The 15954-nt window shown below is 35.9% G+C and overlaps 1 protein-coding gene across 2 annotated transcripts in view; it reads left to right on the forward strand.

Annotated features, from left to right (window-relative positions):
- RGS7BP (regulator of G protein signaling 7 binding protein) overlaps window positions 1–15954 on the forward strand; it is a 47738-nt gene that overhangs the window by 14487 nt on the left and 17297 nt on the right. For both annotated transcript variants that reach the window (XM_035553535.2, XM_050716426.1), the window contains exon 3: window positions 12226–12356. In XM_035553535.2, the coding sequence (XP_035409428.1) occupies window positions 12226–12356 (131 nt within the window). The remainder of the gene's footprint in view (window positions 1–12225; window positions 12357–15954) is intronic.

Consider the following 15954-nt stretch of genomic DNA (forward strand, 5'->3'; position numbering starts at 1 on the left):
ATAAATATATTTAAAAAAAAAAAAGTTTAATGAGAATGTATGGATTTTTTTAGTAGTTTTTAATGCAGTATTGTGCAGTATTGTTCTTATCTGAACCGCAGTGAAGCTAACAGAACATTTTACCTTTGGTTTCAATGGTTCTTATTGCAAACAAAGGCTTTTTTTTTTGTTTGTTTAAGGAAATACAAATATATTTATCCTCTCTTCACATCTCCTGTTTTTCTCATTTTGACATATGGAAATCCAGAAATTTAAGTTACAAACAGGTAACAGGTATCCAGACCACACAAGTGCTTTATGGAATGCCCTTTGGAAAAATCTTTGTAAAATTTATATTTGAAATAGGTACTAGAAAAAGAAAAAAGGGAAAACAGAGGTGTCATAAATCAAAGCAGTCATCTGGTTTAGTGTCCTGTGCATGGTCAACAGCAGATGGCATCACTTGCCTGCAGCAGACTTCCTTCTAAACCCCATATGTTAGTAGTTTGTTATGACCTAGATCTTGCAGCACCAAATACCCGAAGCATTTTGTTCATTTTCAAGCTTTTCTGGGAAATCTGACCCATCTGGGAAAATGTGTTCACACTGATCAGAACAAATTTTCATAAATTGTTCCACAAGAGATAATTGTTTTAATACTTGTCAAAGATACAAACATTCTCTTTCCAACTATTAACCAAAGGTACTAGACAAGAGTGTAGATGTGGATTCTTAGCATTTAAGTTTTGCATACTTTTGTTATGCAGAGTTTAGAAATTAATGAACAGTAAGCAACTAAGGACATTTTAAAGAACTTGGAAGCTTAAAATCAAAGGGGAAATCTATAGGTGGTATGAGTTTTATTTGTCTAGGCAAGTTATAAGAGTCAATATAGAAGTAGACAGCGTTTGAACCTGTTGGCACAGGCAACCTTTCTGTGTTCTCACTACTGGTTTATCAAAGAAACTTGTTTGAGAATTACTTGCAGATAGATGCTGACAAAGCAGGGTGCTAAATCGGAATTTCTTCAGGTAACTGGAAAATGGTTGCATTCAGCTAATCTGACCGTCTCCTTCTTCGTCATCACAGATGTTTCCTGGAAGGTCTGTGCCAAAGCTTGGGTTTATCTATTAATTAGCAGTGTCTGTTGTTTTATCTGAGGCAGTGAAGTGTTGAGTCAGATTGCTGGTCCAGATCAGGCTAGAGTGAGGCAAGGCTGATTTGAGAGCTTACCCAAGTGACTGCTTTCATCTAACTTGGTGCTACCTCTTCTCAATGAGGAGCCTGATAATGTGCAGAGAGAAAGGTCCTGTTCAGCTCATCATTGGATAGTGCAGAGTATTATGGATTTCCCTAACATGAAGGCAAAGGGCAATGAGTTGAAGAAAAAAATGATGGCTTAATGAGGCTTAGCATTAGTTTCTGTAAAGGTATGCTGGTCATGTCCTGCATTTACTTTTTTTAAATCTTCCAGTAAGCACAATTAAAGATGCCTGTGCAATTTCACTTGGAACTCTGAGTGCTTAGAAGTAGCTTGTGAGGAATTTTAATGTGTTTTGGTTTGGTTTGGTTTTTAATTTATCTTATCTTCCAGAAAAAACATGATAATACAGTACTATTTGGCTGGATATTGTTGCATCATGCATTTTAGGAGAGCTGTATGAGAGACTCTCTCTTATGCCTTTTCGGAGCTCTGGGAAACTTTATCCTTCTAGGATGGACTGGGGTTAGGACCATGCCCTCAAGCAGGAATCTTGGAATATAAGGCCCAGGGGTAACTTGCTTTTGGACAATTGTGATGAAGGAACAGCCATTCCAGGAATTCTAGAAACAGCAATTCCAGTTTTGCCCAAGGAAGAAATTAACTGTCTCCAGAATGCCCACTCTGGTTTAGCTAGTGTGGTGGATTGGCATTGGCCAACAGCCAAAATCCCACCCAGCTGCTTGTTTACTCCCCCCTTAGTGGGAGCAGGGGAGAAAATAGGAGGAACAGGAATGAGAAAGCTCATGGGTCAGGACAAAGACAGGAGGATTGTTCATCAATTACTCTTGCAGGCAAAACAGCCTCAACTTCAGGAAGATTAAGCAAAACAAACAAACAAAAAAGAAACAAAGGAACAAAACCACAAACATTAAAACAGCACCTTTTCCCCTCACTTTCCCATGGTCGGTTTCACTCCTTCATTCCAGACTCCTCTACCCACCCCCTGAACAGCACGTAACAGAGGATGAGAGCTGAGGGATTATGATGAGTCTGTAACAGTTCCTTCTGTGGTGCTCTTTCCACTTTTGTGGTGTTCCTCACCACTTTTCCTTTGCTGTAGCATGGGCTCCTCCACGGGCTTCAGTCCTGTTAGAAAATTCTGCGCCAGCATGGGTTCTCCACAGGTGGCAGTTCCCTCAGAAATATCCATCTGCTACAGCATGGAGTCCTTTGTGGACTGCAGGGAATATCTGCCCTGGTGTGACCCTCTCCAGAGGCTGCCAGGAATATCTGTTCTGCCACGGAGAACCTCCTACTACTACTTTCTCTGACCTTGATGCTCCCTCTCTTGTTTCTCACGCCTTTTCTTCCCTCCTCTCCTTCTGTGGTGTCTTCATCTCCATTTTAAGTAAGTTTTCAGTGATATTTGGCTGTTGGGCTTGGCAGCATCCTGCAGTGAGGCCTCTGTGGAGCTGGCTAGAGCTGTCTGTGTCTGATAGGGGGCAGAGGCCACCTCCAGCAGATGCCAACCCGCAGCCCCTGTGGCTACCAAAACCTCCGTCCAGCTAGTTTTGCCTAAGCGTACAGCAGAGTGGGTTTGAATAACATTTCTTATATTAGTGCTGTTCTACCTACGTTCAAGAAGTTCTATCAACTGGTCATAACCTGTTTGTTTTCTGGTAGAAAAGTTCGGGTAGGCCTGTGATAATTCTTGTCCACACTTGTGCATTCAGCCAATAAAATTCACTTCTGAGAAAATCTACACTACATCTAACAAATCTAGAAAATTTCAGTCTGTAATTCTGATGGTTTCAAAACACGTTTTCTGAATAGCACCTGCAAACACTGGATAACAGCACCTGCAAAGTACATGCAAAACTCTTAAAAGATTTTGATATTTACTTGCTCTCCTGATAACAAAAAGTCAGGGATGTGGAAGAATCACAGTATTAATGAGCATTTAACAAATTAATTTTAAAGGCAAGATTACTGTGTCTGTAGCTATTATCTCATATTGTGAGTTTCCAAAACAATTTTAAGACTTCAATAAAATAAATACTATATTTATATATATATAGTATATATGTATACTATATGATAAATAAAAATATTTAACATTTTGTAAAATATATAATACAGTCTAATAAATAGAGAATAAGATATAATATAGACATAATAAATATATATATATATACACTATATTGGAGTGAGACAAAAAAAATCAAAATGACAATGATTTGCAGACATATATCCCCCTTTGCTTATAAGACAATGTCTATGGAAGTGAATTTTCCTGAATCAGGAAGATTTTCCTGAATGGATTAAAACCAAAAAGTATATTTCCTACTAGTATCATTCTAGCTAAACTGTTCTAGCTTGGAAATATCTAAACAGCAGTCAATTTGGGAGCTAGAAATGTATCTATGATATGAGTTAATGCATTGCGTCTTTATTCTATTTGTACTGTCATACACCCAGAATGACTCCCTCAGCCTTATCAGAGTAACTGGAGACTTACATTTGTCTGTGACCAAAATCTGGTCACATATCTCCTTCTGTTACTGAGAGCACTCAAGAGCGAAACTGCTTCAAAACAACTATTTAATGAAAACAACATAGCAACCATTTATAGGTCTATTAGAAAGAGCTTGCCCTGTTCTTCCTCTGATGGACTGGGATGTTGTGCAGAAGTTGTATCACATTATTTCAGTGTATTAGTAGAACAACAACAACAAAAAAAAATATGATAATGAAAATGACAGCAATTTGCATGACATACTTTTATTTTAGAAGAAAAAAATAACCCTAGCAGATGGGAGGAACACAAATAAGAATGTTTTCTCAAGATCTGTTCAGAATAAAATATCGTAGTTTGATGGCTTTTCTACTTACATTCAAAAACATGAATGATTAAGTGTAAAAGAAATAATGTGTTTAAGATACAAAAGCAGAGGCAGGTTTATTAGGCTGTTGCACCTGAGCCATAACCAGAGAGGACTTTTGCTGCTTTCCCTCAGTATCTAAGGAGATTAAGCATATACCTTCTGAAGTATTTGTCACATTTTTCACTCTAGCAGAAGAACTATAATCTATAAGGCTGATTTGTGGCATTTTATGCAGTTCCTATATATTTCTAAATGGCAGTGTCTATGCACCTAAATTAAAAGACACTTTACATGGTAATATTTGTGGACAGTGAAGTGCATAAGTTATTTTCCATACCATATTTTTATGGGAAGTACATCTAAGGGGCATAAAGCAGAATTTGATTGATTAGTTTTCACTTTTAATTTGCCAGAAGCTTATTTTCTTTTAAACACACATTCTAAAATACACATTCTTTGTTATATATGTAGATATTTGTTGGTGTGTTTTTTTTTTATCTCATGTTATTTTACAGCTATTGGTACTGTTCATTAAAATGATACTCTGCCTTATAGTAAAGGATGTAACTTGTTAACACAATATTTTTACCAAAAAAGTATATCAAGCCCTTTATATAAATTACCCATTCTTTTAACCACAGACAATATATCAGCATGTATTTTTAAATGTTGTTGATCATACTCTTCTATTGTAAATGTTTGACTAAAGTTTTTAAGTTAAAATCAGATTCAGACCAGAAGATTTGTTCAATTTTGACAGTCTTAAATTTCACTGATTTAAGTGGGCTATGAATGCTGGGCACCAGTGGCAATCCAGGAATATCTGAAAGTGTTTTCCAGTTCTAACCAACGTTTTGGCAGTATAATAAAACCATACATCAACCATTTGGGGGAGAAAAAAATATATATGTATTTCTTTGCAGCTGAAAAATAATATGCATTTTCACTCTTTACCTTTTTGTGTTATGGACAGACATTTTAAACATGTATTCTTGTATCTTAAAACGATTATTCAGTGATGCACTCACCTTTCTTATACCAGGTAGAAAAAATAATGGTATAAGAGCTCCCTCTATTGGTTTTACTTAATATCAGCTTAGGAAAACCCAAAGTAAATATCACCTCTCGTCAGTGCTTCGTAAACATAATCAGTTGAACAACTTTATTAAATTTTAAAAATCCGAATTTTATAGAAAGAAAACTATGAGTTTTACCAGTGGACAAAGTATATAAAATATGACAATGCTATAGATTTCTTTATTACAGTTGTATTTAAAAAAAAAAATCTTTGCAATTTTAACAGCCTGATAAACTGTATAACTTAAGCTACTGGTGTATAAACAAACAAATCAGCATTTTCTGTTTGTAACTACTTTTAATAATTGTAGATATCAGAGCTCTCAAACTGCAGAAGTGTGGCTCACATAGTAATCTGAATTTCTCATCAAATGAGTAGCATTCACATCTTCAAATAAGGATTTCTATTCTGTGGCACCCTGGTGATATTTTATCCAAGTGATAACTACAGAAATTCTTAGTAAAGGAAGGGCAGGACATTAGAAAATATTTAATGTACATTTAGCAGAGGGAAAAAAAATAAGGAAATTAGAGACAGTTTTTCTTGGACATCATGAAGTGTTTTTAGGTCACATAAGTAATCCTATAAATCTCGTGAAGGTAAGTGTAGTTGTTAGTAGTAATAAGTTAACACAGGTTTTATTTCATACAGTTTTTATTATTAAAAAGAAAACTGTACATACATATATATATATATACACAATATTTGAAGGGTGAAGGAGCCCATTCTCTTAGTTCCATTTGAAAATCAAAGCCTACAGTTCTTTTGTGAAGAACACGCTATAGTGAAGCCTGGCATAGTTATTAAGCTACATACCAGCTTGTATGGGCCTATAAACAATACCCTACATGCAAAATGCTTCCTTAAGTAATTTACGCATCTCACCATTTCCTAAGTACATGTACATTTATCTCACCATTTCCCCTTCCTCAGGTGTGGGAACATGTGCATCTTGCAGCTTCACTGACAAGTCAACAGACTTTCCCTGGGCAGTAGAATTCCAGCAAAGTCTGTCTTTGGTTTCTCCCTGTGTGGGACGTCCATGGCATTCATCCAGTGGAGGGCAGCAGTGCTCCCCTCTCAGTGGAAGTAGTCCCAAGAAGCCATCACATCCGTATGCAAATCCCGTAAATGTTACCAATACCTGTTTTTCTTACTTAAGTGCATAAAGAGAAGCAAATTTCTGTTCCATAATGGATGCAGGCAGTGAGCACAATTCCTATTCAGAGTCTTGCAGCAGCTGTGCTCAAATGACAGTGATGCTGTGCTCAGATGTGTTCAGATGCCAGGAACTGGTTATTGATTCATGGGCAGGTGATCGGTGCTGTGCTAATTCTTGTATGGCCAGCAGCACTTCGTGGTATTAACCAACTCCATTGACAACACAATTTATCACAGGAGTTATATGAGATCATATTATTTGAGATTTTGTTTCAGTATCTAAGTGGTCTTCATCAAGAAATCAACTGGACTAACTGAGGTAGCTGGTGTTTGGGGTAATAATACATGAACTTGTCTATGCAACTAAACACAGTTTGGTAATGTAGCTACTTCATAATTAATGTATAATTAGCATTCTGAAAGTTATGTCTGTACCAGTCCCCTGTTCAACATTTCTGGTGACTTGACACTGGACATATAAGCATACAAATCTATTGAGAGAAGTGAATTTGTTGATACTTTGAAAATGCATTTTAAGCTCACAACAGAGAACTTACATCAAGGATTATAAAAGAAATCTTTATAGGCATTAGCATTTGAGGCTGTGGCTTTCAGAGATGAAAATGAGGCTTATATGCATGCATAGGAGAAAATTGTTTGGCCGAAAATTAATGGCATGCTTGTGGTCATTATTGCTGTTAAAGACTGATTAACCAGTCTGAGACTGTTAGTGAGGGTAGTGGCCTGGAAATAATTCTCATTGTATAAACCTTGGATAATGAAAAATATTTTCCTTGGATGTCACTGCTGTTACTCTGGATTTGCAAATGAGAGAAGAATTTTGCCAACAGTCTAATTACAGATGTTCCATACTCCTGGAAAAAAAAAAAAAAAAAAGGAAACAAGAAGAGGTCAGACAATGTATATATCAGAGATGCCTCTCGTTCATATTCTTGTACTATTCAGAAACCTGAGTTTACAACAAGAATCCATTAGACTTACAACAGAAAAAAAAAAAAAAAGTCAATTAAAATACCTATTACTGTGTTTCCCAATTACTGTTACAGCTCATCTGTGAATAGAAAGCCATTGATAAATTAAAATTGGCTTATGTGCCAATCTTCTTGTATATAATTGCTGGTTTCTTAGTTTGCACAATTAAAAAATCTATCAGCAAGTCCAAAAAAGTGGACCATTTTTGCTTCTCAAAAAATAAATAGCTGTACGAGGAGCATACTGTTTTCTCATAACTATGGGCAAACCATCAATCTTTTTCCCAGTGAGAAGAGAAAGGAAAAAATACCTTCAAAATCATAAATAAAGCTCCCTTAATGATGATGACACCTAAAAAATCTAAGGATTTCTAACATTTGAAACAACGCAGAGAAAGATAGGATGACAATCCAGTTTTATCTAAATCTTCTACAAGGGAATTATTATTGTCTCATCATGTATTTTCCATAGTGATAGTCTTAGGGTTAAAGAATCATTGTTTTCAGAAGAAATAGGTAGATTTAGCTGAGTAGATCTGTAGATCTGTGTCTCCCTGTGAGAAAGTGGTCTCATTACTAAGCAGAAGGAGGTCATTGTTGCCATCCGTGGTGTCTTTATTTAGTGCAGGTTCCACTGCGCACAAGGAACAGTTATGGGGCAATGCCCTGCATGTGGAATGTGCAAATAAATGTCTCATTTGTCCATTAATAGTTGTGTAACTGGTCGTCTTCAGGACAGAGGAAATCCTGCTTAGAAAGAAAAGTCTAGACTTTTGAGAAGCTCAAGCAGGCTTTTGAACATGCTCGTATGTGTATTGGGACACAAGGATTTAGGAATTAGAGGAAAAGAGCAGTAACTCTTAAGAGCTAAATTTTGGATCTGTGTGTTGAATGTGACAAGTGTGAGGAACTACAGTCTTTTTGCATACCTTTGTTGGTAAGAATAGCTCAAAGGAAATTACTGTATTCCAATAAATCTAGATGATGAGGAAAAAAAAAAAAAAAAAGATGTATCCCCATCGAACCCATCTAATGTAGTAATTCCATGGTGCTGAACTGGGAAACAATGTTCAATGCACATCTAAGAATATAAGTGACACTAAAATGTATAAAAACATCTCATATGTAAGCAAAATGTAGGACAAATCAGTATAGCAAAAGCCTCCAAAAGGCCATTTATTACCTAAGTACGTATTTTATGGTTCTTACATTCAGTTATCAGAGAAATAAAAACAAGAGTGTATATATAACCCAAAGTTCAGAAATTTAAAATACTATTCCAGAGAAAGAAAACATGGTGTGTTCAACTTTTGCAGTATTTGGCTAATTGCTTGTTCGTGCTGTATTTGGTTAGATGAATTCTGTAAGGTTAGATTTAGTCGTGGGACTGTCTCTTGCATCAAACATCAGAATCCTATTCTTCTCTAGGATTTATCCAAACCTGTAGCAACTCTTGCAGAAAATGCTGAAATTACTGGGAGCACTTCATGCAAAATGGAGGGCTAGATAGTGTTCTTGAATATGTTAGTGTGGTTCAGAAATAACAGCCTTCTTCAGAAGAACTATTCCTGATTTATACTAAAACAAATTACATTTAAATCTGAGGTATATGTGTTTTATCTTCTTTGGTTAATACAAATATGATTACATTAAAAACTGTTTTGCCATCTGCCAGTTTGAAAAGAATTGCTGTTAAACGTATTGTGGTTGTTTATGCAGAGAGAAAAGTCCAATTCTAATCAGCTAAGTGATCACTGATCATACAGGTGCAATTCTTATAGGAGATGTGTTGCTTAAAATGAAAAACACAGCAAACAAAACTGCAGAGATTATTGTTAAGATTTAAATCTTATTAAACCAGTACCAGATACTGTAGATTACTGCAAGATAAAAAGTACTACAAAATATTGTAAAATACATAATAGAACTTAAAAGTGTCTGAGGAGTCTTAAGTTAGGTACAGTTTTTAGGATTTCTGTTGTTTATCTCAGAGTAATTTTTTGTGCATTTAAGTATGTTTTATTGCTATGTCTTCTAAGCATAATTTTCAGTTTGAGAATTAGCATTCTTTATTCTTTTAAAATACTCCTTATGCGATCACTGAAAATATTTATTTTCATATCTTTTGAAAACAATGTGAGATTTGAAAAAGGATCCATTTTCAGTGTTTTTATAAGCAATGAAGGACTTGACTCTGAATAAACCAAAATGATAATAATAATAATAATAATGTCTGTCAGGTACTTAATATTTCAGGAAAACTAATCAGGGACTTAAAACTATCAAATGTTTTCAGAGCTGGAATCACTGAAAAGAGTAAGAAATACTATAGCAAACATCAGAAAAAGTATCGTTAAGGTGGAATCCCTTCTCGTTCTGCCCTAACAGCAGTTCTCTATTAACAATAAGCTGCAGAAAATACCATGTCATGTATCGTACAGTTTTCAACAAATGCAGACTTCAGTTTAAAAGTAGAAAATTAGATGTGTCTGAAAAGAAAAGCACGTATTATAGCCTAGCCAAAGAAAATAAATCTGCTAGGATGGGCAGCTTTATTATTATGTGTATGGTCCCAAAGCATCGCAGATCACAACAACTGCAATTTACAGTTATCATCTCCTGCCTTTTTGATGAGTTCTACTTTGTAATGGATCAGAGCAGGTGGGACCAGTCTTCCTTTGTCCCTTTTTACTAAGTCCAACATGCTTTCTTTTCAATCCTCTGTCTTTTACAGCCTTCTCTTTTTTTTCTATTTTGGCTGCATTTTTTGCTTGCTTAAGCATTCTTAGAGCAGCTTATCACTACTGTGATTCTTAACTGTTTTCATTGGTGTGTGCAAACATCAGTAGTCTTCCTTGATATGCTGTGAAAGTGCTAAGGTTGTTCTTTCCTTTTAGGAAGGTTCTAGTAAGTTCTGTGAAACCCTCATAGTTCCATTTGATTTCTGATGTCACTTGGAGGGACGGGAACCATTGAGAACCTTGGAAAACCACACAGTTTCTCCTTCATTGGAGCTAGATAATGGCAAGTCCATGCGTCAAATATTCCTTTGAGGTTGCTCCCTTCTTCTGCCCACTGAGCCACATGCACAGAAATAAAACAAGGCTTATCTTATAATGGTCTTGTCTATTTTCTTACCTCAGAATATGTCTGAGCATTTTCTTCCTTGGTGTCACTAAAATAAGTGGCGGAAGGTACATCCTTTCTAGGCAACATATGGTCTCCTTTGTCAGAAATGATTGTGAATCTCAAATACAAGAATTAACATGTTTTAGTATGCAGTATTCATTTGAACTGGACTACAGTAAAATTGTATCTGCACAAACTGATAGGATTTTCCTTAAAGCACAGTATCTAAGCGTTTCTGACAAAAGAGCTGGACTTCACATTTTGACTGGATTGAGGTACAAATAATGACCTCTTAATTTTGGTCAGAAAGAACCTATTTTACTAGTTTAAAAATGTATTGTCTGCTATGTGTCTTAAAGTCTTTGGCCTAGATTGGTATTAAGAAATCATTTGAGCATAGCAGTCCAGTCTAGCATTGCTGCAAATAATTTATCGGGTAAGTTGCTTTGGTTCCCATGAGGAAATCTGCAAGTCTAATTTTACTTCATATTCAGGAGGGTCTTTTGAAATATCAGTTTAACCACAGGAAATTCGATCACTGTAAAGAATGCTAGCAATCGTTGTATTGTGAAAGCTTCGTTTATATTATTCATGGGCTAGAAATCTGAAAACGTGCTTTCATTTCTTGGTAGTAGTATTCAGAAATGCTACAGGTTTACTAGAAAAGCAAGTTTCTGAATTGTCATAAAATCCAGTCTGAGGGGTTGTTTTACCTTTTAACAGCACTATATAGCAAACCAATAGCAAGAAGGTCTGAAGATGAAAAGGCCCAAATCCTGACTCTTTGGTCTTACCAGTTACTTCCCTATTGAAAGCACCTTTTGAAAGGGCACTGAAAACCTAATTCTCAGGTTATGACTGGGTAGATCAATTCTTTTGTACTCACAGAAACAGATGAGTTTTAAAAAATTGTATGTTTATGCCCATGCAGCATCCTCAGCCCACAAAAGTGGCTGAATCTGAGTAAATTATTTTCTTAGTGTCTGAAGCAACTAATTGGATGTGTGGGATTACTCTTGATTTCAATTTTTGTTTTCAAAATTGTTATTACTGAGACACCCTGCAAAGATAGCTTTTGTGAAAAAGATCTCTAAACTTCCATTCTCCTCACAGCGTTGTATCACATGATTAATATTTTAAACACTGAGGAAAAAAAAGGAAATTCGAGCAGAAACTATAGAACCTAAAGACTACAACTGATTAGTTTCCAATCTGAGTGTTTCCAAAGAAGGGTGGATTATGCCTCATCCAGCATTTGTAACCTGAACTGTGACTGTGAAAGTGGCCCTGCAATCTCTTTATGCAGCTGCATGAGGACCAAAGGTAGCTGAAACAAGATGGCAAATGAATCCTTCAATCTACCAGAAAATGCCTCTTCAAAGCTTCTAAAGAGATGGAGAGAGCTCAGTCACTTATTTATGCCTTTTCCAAAAGTGCACAGGGGAATAAAAGGACCATGTAATCTTAGCAAAGACAAGCCAAGTTCAGCTGTTTTAAGCCCAGAGCTTTATAGAGCTAAAGAATTCCGAGAATCACAGAATGATTTGATTTGGAAAGGGACCTTAAAGATCCTCTAGTTCCAACTCACCTACCATTCGCAGGGATGCCTTCCAGTAGATCAGGTTGCTCAAAAATCATTTTTAAATACAGTTTAATATAAACAGGTTTTTCATAATATATTTAGTAGTTTATGAAGTAGATTATTATGCAGTTGCTTGCAACGGTAGGAAGCAGGTTTGATGACTGTCAGGTCCTTCCAGTCCCACTCCTAACTAATTTTTTTCTTTTTTGTTGCAGCCCAGAAGATGGTGAAATTCACCCTGAAATCTGTAGACTATACATCCAGTTGCAGTGTTGCTTAGAAATGTACACAACAGAAATGCTTAAGTCCATATGTTTGCTAGGATCACTGCAGTTTCATCGGAAAGGTATTGAATTGCACAAATGTAGAGATGCTGATTTAAACAAAAGAACAGTCTTTGGGGGAATGCTTGGGTGTTCATGAAAGACAAAGCACCAAACTGTAAAAGGAACTATACCACTGAATCTTTTTAGTTACTGAAGAAAGCTGTATTTCCGTTTCATTATCATAATTCTTACAGAAGTGTGTCATGTCGGGCGTGTGTCGTGTCAGGCATGTGTCACTAATGTCTCTGTAGTTTTGAAGTCTGATTTTGTTTTTTTGTAAGAGTGGTCCCAAACAAAAAAAAAAAACAAACAAAAAAATACTGCCAATAAATTGGTGGAGCCAAGCTATCTTAGTCATTAAAATAACAACTGCAGAATGAAATCTTTAGAAAAATTTTAGTTCATGCATATCATGAAATTTTGTTTCAGGTCAGGTTTCAACACTTAGATGTGTTTACTTTCTTATGAGCTTTGTCAGAATTATAGCCAGGATACCCTATGTACATGTTTTAATTCACAGGAGAATTTTTCTAGCCAGACCATAATTACAGTCATGCTCAGTACTCAGAGGACACCTGAAGGACCTTAGTTAAAATAGAAGATAAAAAGGAGCTTGACCTGTAACACAGGCTGCCTAACAATTTAAAATAACTACTACTCAAACTAAAGTTCTTTTTTCTATTTCCTTTGCAACATAAGTTTGTTGTATTCTTTTGTTTTTGTTTTACCACAGAGAGAGTTTTGTTCCCAAGAGTTAACTTTAAGAAAACTACTAATGTGTCCATAATAAAATACATTTTTAACAGCCCTTTGAAAACAGTGGTGTCTCTGTGCCTTATGTGTACTGTTAAGGCTTGACTGGTCAAAGACTGTACAGAGTTAAGGCTCATCAATTGAACTAGACAAAATGAAGTTTGTTCTCCAGAAATATCTTGACAGAAGAAAGCAAGTTATACACCTCCAAAATTACTTGCGTATCCTGAATAAACCATTTTAGGGCTTGTCTAATCAAACCACTGTGCTTGCCATTCACTTTACATGAACTCAAGTGCTCCAAAGTCTCAGAGGTCTCTACAGACAGAGCATTCACCCATCCTACTCAGACAAAGAAAGCGTGAGAGTACCCTGAGGGCTACAGTGGCAAAGAAGTTCACCCCACATTTCATACTAATGAGCAAGTCTCTCAAGTATTTTGGATGACTCTAAAATGTCATCTCCCATGTGGGCTTCCTAGGAATTGTGTAAGGTGATGTCCGACAGAGCTGATTCTGGTACTGTGTTTCCAGAAACGTGATGTCAGTGTGTCAGCTGCTTTAGCCACACTGTCCTTTCTGGCTGAACCTGCCACAGTTCTGTCAAAGAAATCCTGATTCTCAATGGTGCATGTTTTACCTTTTCTAATAGTTAGCCCACCTGTAAGAAGCTGCTGATGAACTAAAGGAGTAGATAGTATAACTTGAAGAACTCTCTAAAATAAGCAGAGCAATTCTGATCACACTGATATCTGTATTGGTATGAAAAAATTAGTAAAGAAACAGCTAAATTAACAGAAGCTGATTACTGCATAATTACCATGTTGAGGTATTTCTTGTGTAAAATATTTAATGGCAAGTGTTTGGTTGAGCAGTATGACAGGGTGTTAGCACTAAACCAATCCATTACTATGTCCAGCAATGCCATTTTATAGAAAAATATGGATAAATATTAAGAGCATTTTATGTTTAAAAAGCTGTCCACCTTTATAAAAATAGATACTAGATTCAGAACTGGAACCTGCCCAATAGGGTATGTTTATACATGAAGGAGATATCCTTCATTCAGTGAAAATGTGCCTCTCTAATAATTTCACATTTCATTAGCCATCTGTTGGCTAAAATGTAGAAATGCAGGTAATTTACTGAAAAGGTTACACAGTAACCTCATTATTTGCTGATGGGATACACTGATTGGAACTATATATATGATAACAGTAACTATTTTTTTCCCAGATAATATTTCAGACAAAGTTCTTGTTTTGTAATAAACCTTATGCATTTCCTGTCATGCTGAAAGATTCTGTAATGCATTTTCTATATCTAGCTATAGGGTACAGCTAATGCCAGTGGTACTTTTTATTATGAAAATAAGAATTAGAGGTTTATAACTGCACAATTGAACTTCTTCGTGATTTTCTCAAGTCAAAAAGAGATCTATAAGATTTAAAGAGGCAGAATTAACAGAGCTATCATCTACCAGCTGCTAAAATGATTCATCATTTTTTTAAGACAGAATGTACTACATTTCCTAGCATTGGCTACAGTTGTCAAAGTACTTTATGTAACTGCAGAAATTATGTAGCCTAGAGTGACCCAAGTAACCCAGATGAGCCTGTCTCCCCTTTATGTCTGGATGGTATCTACGTGATTAACCTAAACTAAACTTCTATTACATGTCTAAAGTTGGATAAGATGAATTCAGCATCACAGTACGAGCCAACTCATTTCCTATCTGGCAGTACTTTTGCTATATGCAATACGCATTGGTTCCTCATCTCACCATACAGAAAGTCGTGGTAGCTATTCTGCCATTGCTAAAGAGAATAATTTTTATCCTGCATCAACGTAGAGATAATGACAGTAACTTGGCTCAAAATTTCTGTGACATTCTTAGAGAAAAATGTGAATAGGCAAAAATTGTATTATCACAAGGATTTTAATACATTGAATTGTGGAACGTAGCTAGTAAAATGCTGTTTTCATATATGAAGTACCTGGATACTTACAATGCCTGTAAGTCTCGCAAAGGCATCATGCAACGAAGGAAATTCCAGTTACATGTTAATTACTTTTGCACTGTGGTGGTGGTCAAACATTGAAACAGGCACCCAAAGAGGCTGTGAAATCTCCATTCTTGGAGATACTCGTAACTCAGAGGGACAAGACCCATTTGAGGCCTTGCAACATGACAGAACTTGGCCCTGGTTTCAGCAGAAAGTAAGACCAGATGGCCTTACAGACAATTTTGTTCTGTGATTCTACGTGTACCAAAACAAATTATTTCCCAAGGAGCAGAATAAACCATTTCTTTAATTTCTTTACTTCTGGAGAATGGTACTGCAGTGTAGGCAAAGTGCATAAATTTACCTCTAGAAATGGAAGAGACAATAATTTCACTACTATAAAATATATTGTCATATTGCTAGCATATAGCTTTTACATTTTTGTCTGTTCAGTTTTTCCACCAGTTTTTCACCATCTAACAAATTATACTAAACAAAATAAATTGTTTCTCTTGTCCATGAAGAGGACTACCCTTAGAAACAGTGAATATTTCCAAAATACGTTAACTTTGATAAATTAATGTCTGGTATTATTCCCTGCATCTAATTTCTTGCCATATCTTGAAGCTTATTTTTGAAGGTAGTATTTTTCATTTGTCTATAATATTTTCTGTTTTTTAGTCCTCTTAACTGTTGGATAAGTGGTTTGTTGGGCAGCTAAACTCCACCACAATTGCTCTCTCACTCCCCTTCCTCAGAAGAAAAGTATGCTGGAAAGGGAAAAAAAAAAAAGCCAACAGGTTCAGATAAGGATAATTTAATTAAAGGGAAAGGGAAGAGGGAAGAAACAAGCACAGGCG

The sequence above is a fragment of the Cygnus atratus genome, chromosome Z, assembly GCF_013377495.2.
Source record: "Cygnus atratus isolate AKBS03 ecotype Queensland, Australia chromosome Z, CAtr_DNAZoo_HiC_assembly, whole genome shotgun sequence".
Taxonomy (NCBI): domain Eukaryota; kingdom Metazoa; phylum Chordata; class Aves; order Anseriformes; family Anatidae; genus Cygnus; species Cygnus atratus.